This window comes from Bidens hawaiensis, unplaced genomic scaffold (assembly GCF_021521415.1).
Source record: "Bidens hawaiensis isolate Kalapana, Puna unplaced genomic scaffold, B.hawaiensis_p1.1 tig00028082_1, whole genome shotgun sequence".
Taxonomy (NCBI): Eukaryota; Viridiplantae; Streptophyta; class Magnoliopsida; order Asterales; family Asteraceae; genus Bidens; species Bidens hawaiensis.
In genome coordinates, this window is record NW_027494570.1 from 123,441 (window position 1) to 140,109 (window position 16,669).

The window sequence follows — 16,669 nt, forward strand, 5'->3', positions numbered from 1 at the left end:
CAGTGTCCAACTCACCAAAACCTTCCTGTTCGATCTTAGATAACCAGGAAGACATGTCATGGCAACCTGTGCCTTGCATAGATGAATCAGGTGTACCCAGCATTACTATAAACTGGATACCAAAAACTAATTAATCTCGCACATCATGCAAGAACATCTATGGAGGAATATCATCAGACCTTGGTATGTTGATAGTGTTCCAGGCACATGACATGAGACATCTCTCAACTACACGACATTCAAATTTTTAATGGAGGGTATGTTTCCTTTGCGGGAGGAGAAAAAGGGAAGATTACACAGAAGGGTACTGTAAGTAATGGTGTTCTTAAGTTCGAAAATGTTAATTTTGTTCTAGAGTTGAAACATAGTCTGCTTAGTGTCTCGTGGATCTGTGACAAGGGTTTTTCAACAAATTTCACAAACAAAGAGTTTCTGATTTAAAACCTGGTATCATCATACCAGAAGACTGGGTTCTTATTCGATCACAAAGAAAAGATAATGCTTACGTAATCGACATGAATAAAAATGTTCCAGATGAAATCACATGTTTTTTTCAAATGTGTCGGAACACAATGCCATGATTTGGCATCGTCGTCTTGGTCATGCAAATGTTAAAACATTAAACCGTCTTGCTAAAAGCAACATTGTTCATGGTTTGCATGTCAAAGATTTTGTAACAACTGAGAAAGGTGTATCTTTTGCTTTAGGCAAACATCATCATAAATCTCACAAGCCAAAACTGGTCAATACCATCTCCTCTATTTTCCAATTGCTTCATATGGATCTGTTTGGTCCTGTTCATGTATTGAGTCATTCTCGAAGTTCTTATTGTCTGGTTATTGATGATGACTACTCACGTTTCACTTGGGTGTTTTTCTTGTCAAATAAGAGTGAAACAATAGAGCTAATAAAGCGCTTTGTGGTGCTAATGGATAATCAACTCAACTTGAAGTTAAAGGGAATTCGATGTGACAATGGCACAGAGATCAAAAACTCAACATTAAATCACTTTTATGCCGGGAAAGGAGTGCTCAGACAATACATCTCAGCTCGTACACTGCAATAAAATGGTATAGCTAAGAGAAGGAACATAACCCTAATTGAGGCTGCAAGGACCATGCTATGCGACTCGAAGCTACCTCTGTTCCCGGAACAAAAGGATCAAAACCCTCCACACCCCACGATGGATTTACAGATTGTACTTTTCCTGTTAGCCCATAAGGATCGGACACCCATATGCCAGGACCATACAAGCCTGTTACATGAAATGCACCAAAACCAAAGCAAGCCACACCTGCAAGAAATAAATGTATTCCAAAGATCTTGGGCAAATCCAAAGAGGGTTTTCATGTACGTTCATCACAAAATATTTCGAGATCCCAGTATACCCAATGCCAGATAGGGTTGAGGCCGTCAACACCGCATGTTATGTTCAAAATTGGGTGCTGATCAACAAAGCAAAGATGAAGACTCCATATGAGATTTTCTATGGTCACAAGCCCACCACAACACACTTTCGTGCTTTTGGATGCCCATGCACTCTGCTGAATCTAGAATCAACTCCAAAGTTTGGTGCTAAAGATAATGATTGCTACTTCGTTGGGTATGGTGGTCGCACTGCCTACAAAGTTTATAACAAGGCAATGAAGCATATCGTGGAATCTTATGATGTGCGCTGGCTAGAAGAAAATGAAATCGATGCTCGTGTCGGTCCTGACTGGTTATTTGATTATAATGAACTGTTAAGCCATTTAATGTGTTTCCCGTTGTTGATGCAGGAAACTCAGGTACAGGGATTTTGAATACAGATGATGAAGAAGAAGATATCTCAGTTGGGTTTCAAAAGTCTCTGGTGCTGAGTATCAATCCGTCGGAATTGTCTGATAATGCTCAACCTTCGTTTTCAAGTCCACAAGAACATGTTACCGAGACTGACTCTTCACAAAAGTCTCTTGAAGAATGTGAATTGTATACTTCTGAGACACATGCGGCTAATGTTTCAATAGTATAGGGGGAGAGTACCATTCATCAATTATGTGGTAGTACTCTATTTCCAAATGTCATACCAAATGAATACATTGCTAGTACCTCATACTTGCACATTACCTAGGCATCTGGATAGAGGAATCCGCTCTCTGAACTCCTTGAAGTACCAACAAATTTACCTACTATTAGTTCTGTTCCCGATCATTCTTTTCCAACAAAAATTCATCAGGATCATCCAATCAAGAACGTCATAGGTCCACTTGAAACAGGTGTCTAAACCAAAAGTCAAATAAGACACATCCACATCTATCTATGCTCATGTTTTATTTCTAAGATATAACCAAAGTATGCTGAGATGGCATTGCATGAACCAAGTTGGGTGGAAGCTATGCATGAAGAGCTGAATCAGTTTGATAAACTCAAGGTTCGGAGAATGGTTGAGTTACCCATCGGGAAAAATGCATTAGACATGATATGGGTTTTCCGTAACAAGCAAGATGACACAGGGGTTATTGTTCGAAACAAAACGCGGCTTGTGGTTCGTGGTTTTTGTCAGGTTGAAGGTTTAGATTACACCAAAGTGTATGCTCCTGTGGCTCATCTTGAAGCCATTCGGATTTTCATGAAATATGCTTCCTACATAGGTTTCACGGTTTATCAGATGGTTATCAAGACGGCATTTTTGTATAGAGAAGTAAAGAAGGACATATATGTGGGCCAGCCACCGGGTTTTACTGATTCGAAACATCCTACTCATGTATACAAGTTGGACAAAGCTCTTTATGGTATTCATCAAGCTCCGCGGGCATGGTATGCTACTTTGACGCCTCATTTGCTGGGACATGGATATAAGTGAGGGACCATCGATCAGACTCTGTTCCTCCAACTTTTTGGGAAAGATCTAATCTTGGTTCAGATTTATGTGAACGATATCATTTTTGGTTCAACCAGTACTGCTCTATGTTCTGAATTTGAGGAGGTAATGAAGAAAAATTTGAGATGAGTTTGTTATGGGAGATAAAGACATTTCTGGGGCTACAGGTTCGTCAGAGTTCGACAGGAATGTTGAAACACCAAGGGAAATATGTCGAGGACAGGTTAGTGAAGTTTAATTTCCAAGATTCTAAGTGTGCGGAGACTCCTATGGCAGAAAGACCTATTCTTTCATCTGATCCTAAAGGGAAATCCGCAGATCAAATGTACTATCGATCAATGATCGGATCCCTGATGTATCTAGTTGCCAGTCGCCCCGACATCATGTTTGCAGTCTGTCAATGCGCGTGTTTCCAGGCTAATCCTAAACTTTCTCACTTAACTGCTGTTAAACATATTTTTAGATATCTGAAAGGGCAACCAAAGCTAGGTCTTTGGTATCCCAAAACTCAGACTTTGATTTATATGCTTTTGCTGACAGCAATTATGAGGTGATGATATAGACAGGAAATCTACATCTGCTGGATGTCAATTCTTAGGTGATCGACTCATTTCATGGCAATGCAAGTAACAACAAACGGTGTCCACATCTACTGCTGAGGCAGAGTACGTTGCTGATTCTGTCTGCTGCTCACAGGTTATCTGGATGCAACGCCAATTGCTGAATTATGGTTTGAAATTTCTTGATACTCTTATATTTTGTGATAATGATGATGCTATTGCTATTGTTAAAAATCCGGTTCAACATTCTAAAACCAAGCACATTGACATAAAAATTCATTTCATTCGTGACTGTTACGACCGAAAATTGATTCATCTTGAACAAGTTACACTGATAATAATATGGCAGACTTATTTAAAAAACGGTCGGAACAACCAGATTTAATGTGTTGTAGGGTTCCTTAAAATGTTACGTTTCGACGCTTGAGTCTTTTTGAGGTTAAATTTATACATAAAAGTTTTTCTTTCTGTTAAAATTTTTGCATAAATTTATGGGGGATTCAAAAATACAAAATGAGTGTGCGTGCGTTATAAAATTTAAAAATTCAAAAGAGTGTGTGTGCGTTATAAAATTTATAAAATCAAAAAAAGATAATAAAAATTTTGCCTTTTGGTTCTTCTTCTAACTGGGAAGTGATATGATCATTCAGTTACAAGCTTTATAGAAGCTCAAATTGTTTTTAAATGAAAATTAGATCCAACCTTTGGAAATGATAGATAAACTGATTTTGTGTGCCTAACGTTTAAAGTTATTAGGCTAAAAAGGTTTTTTAATAGTCATTAATATGTATGGTAGTTTTCCATGGTGCGTAAATGTCTGAAGTGATTTAAACTAAATCTGCTAAACTTACTATGGAGAGTCATTTTGAAGATTTATGCATGTCTAGATACATCTCACTGAATAATAGGCAGAAAACCAATTACCCAGTCATACACGAGCCCGTTAGTGTCTTGATCACCAAAAATATTTTCTTCATTATTTATGGCTATGAAAAAAAATTCTTGATAATAATTGTATATAGTATATAATATTGAAGTCAAATTTGTTTTAAAGTTTAAAAGGTCAAACTAGAACTACAGGGGTGGGGCATTCAAGTAAGTCCTAACACTCTGAATGTAAGGCTTGTAAGTCCGGACGGCATGTAAGTCCAACGTTCAACCTTAAAGCTTAAATTTTTTGTTTGTATAGCAAAAGTCAAAAACCTTTTGATCAAGCACTAGGGGTTGGTGTCAAATTGGGGTGATCTGGAGAAAGCCAAATACGCTTTGAGAAGAGATAAGAACCATCATAGGTCCATAAGTGACGTCCATCTAAGCTTTATGCCTAATTGGACCTAATGCATATCACTGATGCAATGAAAATCATGCTAAGTATCTAAATACTTGCTATTAACATGTTCTCTATGTCATAATAATGCTGAAAATGAATCATTGTGAAAGCGTCTTAATCAATATGATTCCATGTTAGGATCTTTTCATAAAACTTTTCTCATATGACAAAACTGAAATTTGATCCCGCAATATGTTAGATCTACTGAAAGTCGGGTGGTAAAGTTGTTTTTATTTTGGTTTTATGTTATTTTTATTTTTCATTTTTGTTTTATTTTTTACGTCTTTGATTTTACCTCATGCTTACTCCTGTAGAAACAAATGCGTTAAGGAATTGTTTTTATCAAATGTGGACTAGGCTTTGTGTCATTTATGTTCTCAGCCCATGAGGCCTGGTATGGTTGTTGTGTTTTTGGCTCAAATGTTTTTGGTTCTTGGCACATTAGTTTTCGGCCCAGATCCAAAGTTTTTGAAGTTCAAAAGGAAATTAAAATTACCTTATATGTATTGTTATCAGAAAACTCAAATGGAAATAATACTCTCTCTTCAAAATCTCAAAAAAATACTTGAATTCATTATTATCATCTCTGACCATCTTGGTTGTTTTTGATAATCATAAAAAGTATATGAATTTTTAAAGGATTTGTTCTCGGATCACTGTTAAACAATCTCCGGACCTAATGAGTGTTTTTGGTTTTAATGGTTATTTGGATTATGATATATTATTGTGATATATAATTGTGATGTATGTTTATGGTGTGTTCGCTCATATTATGTGTTTCAAAGAGTTGCAGGTTCTCCGTTAATGGCGAGTTTTGTGTGTTTGGGAAGATGACACAACATTCGAGACAGATTTCAAAGGGTTTATATGCCTCAGATCATCGGAGATTTCGTGATCCTGGGTTCTCTGGGATGGTTGACCGAAAACCTTTGGTCAACCAGAGAACCCGTGAGTCTAACAGAGATCTCAAGGGTTCTCGGTCATGTTTGACCGAGAACTCATAAGGTTGGCTGAGAACCCATGGTTGTCAGCTGCCAAGGCTTATTCTTAACAGAGAACTCTTATGTTGGACCGAAAACGTAATTATTGCCCGAAAACTCTTATTTTTGACCGAGAACACCCATGTTTGGACAGAAAACTCCTTAATCAGATTAAATTATCATTATTTGGACTACATTTCTAAAAGGGGACTTATAGTTTGATAATTTCAAAGTTTGGTCCTTATAATATTATCGTGTTATCAAATCCAAGAGATAATTGATTATGGACATAAGTTAATAAGTATCTAACTTGACTCGTTTGTTGCAGTCATGGTTGATCAAGCACCTCTAAAGTTTGTTGATACACATAGTATTGTTGTATGTCCATTTGATCCCTCTCCAGCTCACAAGCAATTCAAGTCTACGATTGTGGGGCTAAATACATGCAGGATTTTCTCATGCACTACGAGAAAATCCTGTAATCTACAAGAATATGGTGACAGACTTCTGGAACCATGCCTCCATCAATCAACGAGGTGTCGGGGGAGTGGTTACCATTGACTCAAAGATCCAGAAGAAACCAGTGACTGTCTCTGAGGCCATTATTCGTGAAGTGTTGTTGTTCGGTGATCAACCAGATTACCCTACTGAATATTCTACAGAGGCCGTAGCAGATATTGTGCAACGAATGGGATATGAAAGAACCTATCCTCCTGCCATCAAGAAGTTGTTTCATCCGTATTGGAGGTTTCTGATTCACACATTCTTTACGTATGTCTCGGGAAGAAAGGGGGCTCTGACGAGATCAGCCACACTCAGATGTCGGTTGTGGTTGCTTTGATCATGGACTGGAACTACAACTACTCAAAGTTCGTGTTCGATGAGATGATAAGAAACCTATAGGGGATAAAGAAAGATACGTTTATGGTGTATCCGAGGTTTCTACAGATGATCTTTGATTCCCATTATCCTGAGCTGGATCGATCTGTAGAGACGCTCAATCTGAAGGCCATGGGTCCGAATACCATTGGTTTAATTAAGCTGTCAAGGAAATGGGCTAAATTGGCTTATAAGTGACTTCATCAACTGTTAAAGTTTGGTAAATTTGCAGAAATTGGTTGTTGCTGAGGAACACGTTGTTCCTATTCAAAGGTCTTCCATTCCACTGGCTTTGAAACTATCTCCGATGATGAATCTGACAGTTCTCCATCTCAACCTCTGGAGACAGAACACCAAGAACAGATGCAACAATCTGTACCTACAACTGAACAACTTGAAGCTTTTGAGACGTTCAAAGAAAATCTCCAGTCAACTGCATTGAAACCTCCTCAATCAGTTACTGTGACAGAAGATGAAGTTGTTGAATATGAGCCAGCCATTGATCTTATTCCACGAAATCGTCGAAAGAAAGATCCAAGACCTGGTGTGCTGGCACGTGATCTTGTACCAACCGTTCAACAAACACCAACTAAGCCTATTGTTGAGACTTAGTTTGTACAAGGCCTGTCTGTTGAAGCCCAACACACTCGAGATCAAGTTTTGATGATATTAAGCAAGATTTTAACTTTGAAGCCCGTATCCAGTCAACTCGAAACCCTCTGGATCATTTGATCCTATTTCAAAAAAGCTCGAGCGCAACCGAGAAGATTACCCACATTCTCGCTATGCAAGATAAGTTTTACAATACAAGGGTAAAGGAATTGCGTTAAAATCCGAACCAGTTGATGTACATGCTTTTCAACGCAGGGTCTTTGAGCTTGAACAAGACTTTGTGGTGAAAGATGTACGTATTCAAGAGCTTGAAGTAAGCAACACCGATAAAGACTCCAAGATTCAAGAACTTCGGGCTAGTATAGGTGGTCGTACTGCTCTGTACTTTGATATCCAACAAAAGATCGTTAAACGGTTTGGAGATGAGTTTAAGGGGGTTCATGATAGTGGTGATAAGACTGTTGGTGGTGAGCAAGGTGCTCCTGTTGATAGCGGTTCCAGTTTGCGTCCTGCTTCAAATATTGATACTTATGCGCAACTGGAGAAATACATAGCCGCTCCACCTAAGACCGCTGAACAAGCTGCAAGAATAATGAAGAAGACATTGATCATTAAGAACTCTAATCAGAACGCCGTGTCTTCCGATCATCCAAAGAAATTTGTGGTGGAACTTAAAAAGGGATTTTCTGACAAGTATGGTGATCGTTCGGGAGTCGTTTCATAGGGATAAGATATCGATAAAGAAATGTGGTGGGTCAAGCGCAAGTTTGGGAATATGGAATACTACAAGAAGATGAAAGATTTTGGGTCGTGGACGAAAGACGATTTGAGTGATTTAATACAAGCTCCTTTCCACAACCCGAATCATGATCCAAAGGCCACCAATTTCTGAAACTTTTTGAGCAACTAAGCTGAAAAGGGGTTCCCCGATATGCCTATTGCTGAGTCTTTTGTCAAGAAAGTGAAGAGGGTTCGTGATCCTTATACTAATAAGCCGATGCTGAACATTATGTGGCCTCCAACTGCTAAAGTGACGTCAATTCCGATCACCAAGAGATTTCCTGAAGGTGCTCTTGATGAGACGAAGTTTTGGACTTATGATGGTGAGACGGCTACAGTTATTATACGGCTAAAGAAGGGACATCACCGTATTATTGATCTGCGAGACTTGTTAAAGTTTGGAGAAAATGATATCAAGACCATTAGCAGCTTTCAAATTATGGCTGAACCACTTTATGAGCCAGCTGCTAAGGAGTAAACCAGTATGGTGGGGTCGATTATTTGTACGGGGTTATGGGCAGGTGCTTACAAAGAGGCTGATGCTGAAGTGATAGAGCACGAGTGAAGATCAAGCTATAAACCAAGGGGGAGATTGTTGGGCTAGACTTTATGGTTTATACTTAATCTAGTTGGGTTTGGTTTTGGGCTACTATGTAATATCGAAACTCATGTTTTTGGTGGGCTTTTTTTATGGGCTTGGTCCGTAGGGTGTTGGGTATTATATAAACCTTGTAACTAGGTCATTATAGGGTCCATGATTAGCAAACGGTGTGGGTGGTGTAGGGTTACGTAGCATTTTGATTCCATTCATATTAAAATCCTCGTTGAATGGCTTAAGCACCTGACGTTTAATATAACGTGTGTTTTGAAGTCTTCGTGTGCTGATTACTGTTTTTGCTTGTTTGTCTTGAATCAATTCGTTGTTAGTTTCCGCCTAACAACGGGTTTATTAATATCACATTGAAATATCCTTTTTTGGGACTTACAATTGGTATCAGAGCTTTATAGAAGCTCAAAATGCATTAGGTTAAAGACAATGTATATTTTTTTTAGTATGAGTATGATGGTTTTATTTTATGTATTTTTTGAAGATTAAATCAAATTAAAAGTATGATGGTTTTGTTCTATGTTGGATTTACTCATAAACATAGTTCTAAATATCAGAGTGAATTAAAACTTCTCGCAAAATATATAACTTCAACCATATATTACAAAACATAGCATTCTTGTTTAAAACATCCAAATTGTCTTACTTAAAACATCATAATTAAAACATCATATCTTCATTCCTTAGATGTCAGCTGCTCAGTCCATACCATGTGTCATCCTCAAGTCAACTCCTTTAATCTATTTACATGTGTGCATACTAAAAGTCAGTTACGCTGAGTGAGTTCTAGTTAATCAGGCAATCAAACATTTCATACACTTACTTACATATACGCATCCGAAGATACATATTATATACTTTACTTGTTTACCTTTCTTTCGTACATACATACATTCATACATACATTCTTTCATACTCTCATACTTTCACACTACATGCATAACTATCTTTACCATCTCAGATCTTCGCAGGGTCTGGTCTCTTCTATCTCAAGTATTATTAGGTCTGGTCCCTTCTATCTCAGATATAATTAGGGTCTGGTCCCTTCTATCTCAAATATCATTTGGATATGGTCCCTTCTTTTCATACAACCATACATACATTTCGTTACATATACATTTTATTATATACTTTCATACATAGTCTTAACCTCATACATATATCATTCATACACATTCATATAACATACACTTACCACTTAAGGTAAGTGTATTAACTAATCACATTGAGTATGCACACAGCCCCGAAAATATAACAACAAAATGGGGCTAGAAACTCACATATGTCATGTTCCTCTCTGAGTTTATGGTCACACCTCTTCTCAGTTGGGCATGACTAACTGTGTAGCAATTAATCGAGCATTACTTAACTACTTCTAATTATATAAGATTTCTAGTTTAATGAAACACCTAGCTAACAGGGGTCCGAGGGCAACGCCTCTGGCAGCAGGGTTCTAGGGACGGCAGCCCCTAGAAGGGTCCAGGGGACAGAGCCCCTGGCTGGGGTTAAGCTGCCAGGTCAGCTTGGAAAAATTTTATTTTTACTAATAAGTCTTTACTAAAAACCTCATTAGAAAGCTGAAGTTCAAACCCCCGTATATGTTTCCAGCGTATATGTTCTCCAGCGTATAAGTACATACACGACAGATACATATGCGCCCATATAAGCAAACCTACATATACGCTGCTCACTTATCCGCCGGATATGTACAGGCCAGCTTATCTTTAACGCGTTTTTAGGGTTTTTCTGCGATTCTGGCACCGTCAGTCGCCCTAACCACCACGATTGGTCGGATTTTGATCGTTTATGGTTCATGTAGCTTTGGACGGTCCGGTTCCAAGCTAAGGTGACCCTTAAGCTCGTTTTTTTATGGATTGAACACCCGATAAAAGCTAGATCTAGATCCAACCGGCTCGTTCGGCATCCTGGGGCTGCGGTGTCGGGTTCTATAATGTTAGGTTAGTTGAGATAAATGATTTCTTACCTTTGGTTGCTCTTGGATCGTTGATTAGAATGGTGTAGAGAGTGTTTGGCTTAAATGTGTGTTTTTGATGGTGTAGGCTAATGTGTAGAATGATGGATATGGAAAAGATTAAGGGTTTAAGGGGTATTTATACTTCCTTACGCCCATGGACCTTAGGTCCATCTTCATCATAAGTCCAAGATCAATTCCATCTATTTTAGCCTACCATCCTTTTATTATTATTATTATTATTATTATTATTATTATTATTATTATTATTATTATTATTTTTCTACTAACTCAAATTAATTCTTCCAATATAAATAATATTTTAATATTATACATAAACTTAAATAATCCGAAATTAAAAAAAGAAAACTTGTGATTTGTTATAATTTCTTCTCGCACATGTCACAATAAGAACACTTCTAAAATGAACAAAATCTTTGTGTGTTATTGTAATAGACAAATTGTGTTTAATTGTAACTTTCTTCTAATATTATGGTTGTTTATCATCTTTTTCAAATTATTCTATTTTTATTAAAGCCGAGCTTGAGCTTAGTCGAAGTCGGACTCGACTCGGGTTACTACCACATTTGACAAAAGAAAAGAATATGTTAAAAGAGTTAAAAAAAGTCCACACAACTCACTTTCATCTCCATCACTCAAATCTTGTACCATCCACACGATCCTGTTCCCATCCAATCCCAACTCCAAAATGATTTCTTCTTCACCTCATCATCATCATCATCATCATCATCATCACCAAGCTAATAATCAATGGCTACCACCGCCTCCATTGTTTCTTGGAGCTATCTCCATCAACGCCCAATCAAATTATTCTCTTCAAAACAACATCAACCCAACGCAATCCCATCACTCACACTCAAAACTCCACAACTTTCTGCTGTTTACCAATCTCAGCTCAAGCTTTTGCACCCAAGAACTCACTCCAAGCGGATACTTGTTATGAAATCTTCTCCATCAGATACTACTAGCGTTACATCTAATGTACTGCAAACTGTATGTTCAAATGCCAAATTCTACATAAGTTACTTTTACATATCAACTAATCACATGACACATATATAAAATTGTTATATACTTAATAAATGCCACACTGAACATAATTTTGTAGGTTTTGGATGATTTTGTGAAATGGGTACTTTGTTTCTATTTCTTTAGGTATTGGGAGTGGCGCATTTGGTTGTTTCGCTCGGGATCATACTTGCAGCCGATAAGTACTTGAAACAGGCTTTTGTTGCAGCTGCAATTAAGTTTCCAAGTGCTCTGTTTGGGATGTTTTGCATATTCACAGTTCTTGTGATTCTTGATGCTACTGTTCCAGCAGCTGCGAATGCTTTAATGGACTTCTTTCAGCCCGCACTTCTGTTCATCCAAAGATGGTTGCCTTTGTTTTATGTCCCGTCTTTGGTAATTTTGCCACTTGCTGTTCAAGATGTCCCTGCAGCTTCAGGGGCTAAAATCTGCTTGATTTTAGGTACTTTCATGTTTTTGTTTTTGCTTCTTTATATCTAAAGTTTATATTTATGCTGCACATTTTAAACGTGATACAGAAAACGGGGGTGAATAATATGTTATATGTTAAGTTAGTTGTGCTTTAGGGAAATAACCGACTCATTCTATCACCTCTAAATTGGGGTGTGCCATGTGCATTAAACTGAAATAATCGAACTGTAACCGAAATAACCAAGATAACCGAACCTAACCCAAAACCGGCGTTTGGTTTTTATGTTTTTTTAAAACTGAATTCTGGTTTGGTTTCGGATTTGCATGTACAGAAAACCGAACCCAAAAACGCGACTTTTGATAATTGTTAATTTGTTATTGAATTTATGGATTATGATTTTTATATTTGAATGTTAAGTATATTATAAAAAGTTAATAAATGGTGTAGGGCAAAACTTTTAGCTCCAAACGTTTATTAATCGATTATTGATTAATAAACTAAAAGTTTCATCCCCAAATTCATTATTTTGGGCCTTCTTTCCAGCACAAATGGCAAAACCGAATAAACCAAAACCGAACCGAACCGAACCCAATGTGCAAACCGAAAAAACCAAAATCGATTGGTTTTCACTGAAAACCCTAAAAACTGAACGGTTTTCAAAAACCGAAAGGTTATAAAAAACCCAAAGCTGAACGGACGGTCTTCAAAAACCAAGAAACTGAATGGTTTTCAGAAACCCAAAAACAGAATTTTTGGTTTTGCGTTTGAGCCCATAACCGACCCTTACCGACTCATGCAAACCCCTACCACTGAATGCTAATATTTCTTGTGAAACTCTATCAATTAGCCAACTCATAGCTTTGACATTTTTCTTTGCTGTTTACAGTTGGAGGGTGGTTAGCTTCACTTGCAGTTGCTGGCTATTCAGCTATAGCTGTTAGAAAACTGGTGAAAACCGAAATGATTCCCGCTGAACCAATGGCAAAACCGTCACCTTTTTCTTCACTCGAGTTGGCTGCATGGGGTGTGATTTCGGTTGCATCATTTGTTGCAGCCCTTAAGTACCCTGAATTACTTGGAACAAATGCTAGAACATGTTTACCGTTCTTGCTAGGATCTACTGTGATAGGGTACATCGTTGGTTCTGGGTATGATTCATGTTCCTCGACCATATATCTGTTTCAGGTTTGATTGGGTTTGTTGTTGATTGGTTCTTATTGGTTGATGTATGGTTATTAGGTTACCGTCTGGTTTGAAGAAGGTTTTTCACCCGATTATTTGTTGTGCATTAGCAGCCGATCTTGCTGCATTTGCTTTTGGATATTTTTCAAAGTTGGGATTTTATCCAATTCTTGGTATATCCTATACTTGATTCTTGTATATTTGATAGCCTCTAGTGGTGGCAAAATGGGTGGGCTGAGTCAGGTCAGGTTGACCCGCAAACAGTTTTTTGTTCTTTTTTTTTATGAATAATTACTGCAGTAAGTTTGAGTGTAAATACTATTTTATTGCAATGGTGTTTTGAAGACAGTAGGGTGTGCATGGGTCAGTGTGGGTCGGTTTTCGGCTAAACCCAAACCAAAATTTCGATTTTTGAGTTTTTGAAAATCATTTAGTTTTATGAAAATATAAAACCAAAACCCAACTGAAAGTTCAGTTTTATGAAACTATAAAAACCAAACCGTCGGCTTTTGTTTCAGTTCGGTTTTCTCGGTTTCATGCACACCCATAGAAGAAAGCGAGTTAGCAGGTTGAATGCATAAATATACGCTTTGACTGACCTTCGTTCCTTTCAACCCATTTGACTCGGTTACGTTTTTGCTAATTATTAACTTTACTCATTTGACTTGTTATAGATAATCCAAAATTAAACTTTAGTTTACAAAATCGCAAAAAAGAAAAAAATGGAAAAGGTGAGAAGGGCAGAATGGTAATTCATGATTTAGCAAGGATAATGCTTCAAGTTTGCAAAATTAGACTTAACAGTTACTACAAGTAAAATGTTTATATTTTTTTCAAATACCTAGCTTACCCTTCAGTTTATACAAATAAAGGAATCTCATAGACCCGTATTAGTGTTGGTTTAAGGGCAAAAAGGTAACATTGTGGAAAATCTTTTGTATTAACTTATGCAGGATATTACCTTACAAAAGTCTCATCAAACCCGGGAGCCGGTGACATTTTGATGGGCTTTTTGGGATCCGTTATCCTCTCTTTTGCCTTCTCAATGTTCAAACAAAGAAAGGTAAGCTGACTATGCAATTAATTGAGATTATAAATTTGTAAACGAAACGAATGAACACAAATGAGGCATCTCCATGTTCGTTCGTGTAACTTTAACCGAATAAACGATCGAACAAGAACGTAAATGGACACAAACAAATGAACACAACTGAATTTTGTAACCGTGAGCATTCTGCACTTAAAAAAATAATAATAAAACTAGGCAAAATTGTAATAGGTGATATCTTAATTTTATAAAACTAGTCTGAATTGTAAGTTTGTAATAGGCCTAAATTTTTATGAATATACAAACTAACGAACTTAAACAAACTTTAACAAACAAAAACAAACGAACGTAAGCGAGTGTTCATGAACTTAAATGAACGCAGACGACATGTGTTCTTGTTTGTTCGTTTAAATAAATGAACAAAAATAATTGTTCGTGTTCGTTCCTTTACTAAATAAACATACATAAATGACTTCCTTCCTAAACATGCATAAACGACTTCCTTCCAAAGAATTCGTTGAGTGTTCGATTCGTTTACAGGCCAAATTGAGACTAACATACATAATATCACACTACTTCAATTAAAATCTCACTTAAGGAAACAAAGGTTCTATCTTTTTTAGGATATGTTTTAGTTTTCTGTTAATTTTGGCAGCTTGTTAAACGTCACGCGGCCGAGATCTTTACATCAATCACAGTAGCAACTTTATTCTCTTTGTATTCGACCGCGTTTATGGGTCGATTTATTGGGTTAGAGCCAACTTTAACCATATCAATTCTACCTAGATGCATCACTGTGGCTCTTGCACTCAGCATTGTCTCACTTTTTGAAGGTTAGTTAAGCTTCACTTCAAACATGTTGTCGGTTGTCTGTTTATTATGTGTCATTTGTATTCATTGTAGGTGTCAATTCATCATTGACTGCTGCTGCTGTTGTGTTGACTGGTCTTATTGGAGCAAACTTTGTTCAAGCAGTTCTTGATAAGCTCAAATTTGATGATCCTATTGCTCGTGGAATAGCAACTGCGTCTAGGTATCGTTGACTTTTGTTGACATTTTTGTACAGGTGGTAAAATAGGTGTGTCAGAAAGGTCGGGTACATGGTCGAAACCGGTTATTTTAAGTTTAGCTAGAACACGTAGGTGTTGGGTCGGGTGGACAATTTTATTACAATAGATTCAAGTGTCTGGAAAACAACTTAGGAAGTTGAATCCAAAGTAGGGGGCTTGTTATTTGAATTTGACTCGAATAGCCCAAAATTCGAAATGAACGGAGTTTGTATAACGAATTTGGATCCGAATTTCAAGTTATTAGAATCAAATCCTTGAACCGAATTTCTAACTCAATTCGGTCTTAAATATTGTGAACCGATTTGATTTGAATACATTCCAAATACGTGTGTGTGTGTGTGTGTGTGTGTGTGTTATTTCTTTTATATAATATTCAGCTTTTTGGTTCTGTGTCCAAGTTTTTTTTTTATATCATATTCAACTAGATATTAGTTTAAGGATTTTTTTTATTTGATAATTTTGACTTTATTTTTGTAATTTAGTTTTTTTAAGTTAGAACCGAATTCAGTTAAAGCTTATTCGAATCGGTTTTTGCGAGTTTTATTCAAACTTGGATCACATTCGAATTCATTTTAAAAGTTTTCAAATTCGAATAACCCGAATACGATTCAATGAACACCCCTGATTAAAAGTAGCTTTTAACCTCTTTGACCCCGTTCCATTGTAGCTAAACTTAACAAGAACCCGTGTCAACCCATTCCTAAACAAATGGGTCAAAATTGCAATCTATTTTGAGCTTCTTTATATGGTTTTACACCATGGTTTGCGCCTAATTTGGAACTTATGTTGATTGTTACAGTGCACATGGATTAGGAACCGCTGCTTTGTCAGCAAAAGAACCCGAGGCCCTGCCATTTTGTGCCATTGCATACGGTCTAACGGGTATTTTCGGTTCACTCGTTTGCTCGGTCCCACTGGTTCGACAGAGCTTGCTTGCTATCGTCGGCTGACATGAGTCGGGTCATTTTTCTTGCATCCTTTTCAATTTCTGTAAATGCCCACATTGTATTGCATTTTGATAACTGGATCTCATTTTTTGTATATTAATCATTAAGTTATGATATTGGTGTGTTCATAAAGCACCAATCTTTAAGTTGTTTTAAGGTTTTATTTATATTTAACTATTTTCACTACAATATTTAGAATTTAAGATTCAACTATTGGTATTGATAACTAGCATTTCTCGATTTCAGTTTTGAATTTGTTATTACTTTATGATCAATTTGTTGTTGAGAATTTGATATAACTAAAATTTAAATCCTTTTTGTTTGATATGTTAATGAATTTGATTTTGAATGAGTTTGAATGTATTCTTGACTCTGTTCTT

The 16,669-nt window shown here is 36.9% G+C and overlaps 1 protein-coding gene across 1 annotated transcript; it reads left to right on the plus strand.

The window, feature by feature from the left end:
* Positions 1-11,467: 11,467 nt before the first annotated feature.
* LOC143576367 (plastidal glycolate/glycerate translocator 1, chloroplastic-like) lies at positions 11,468-16,532 on the plus strand. The gene is made up of 8 exons (XM_077060467.1): positions 11,468-11,594; positions 11,757-12,072; positions 12,929-13,190; positions 13,282-13,397; positions 14,178-14,287; positions 14,928-15,105; positions 15,176-15,305; positions 16,142-16,532. Exons 1-8 carry the CDS (start codon positions 11,541-11,543, stop codon positions 16,290-16,292), a joined length of 1,317 nt encoding a protein of 438 aa, XP_076916582.1. The 5' UTR covers positions 11,468-11,540; the 3' UTR covers positions 16,293-16,532.
* Positions 16,533-16,669: the final 137 nt, after the last annotated feature.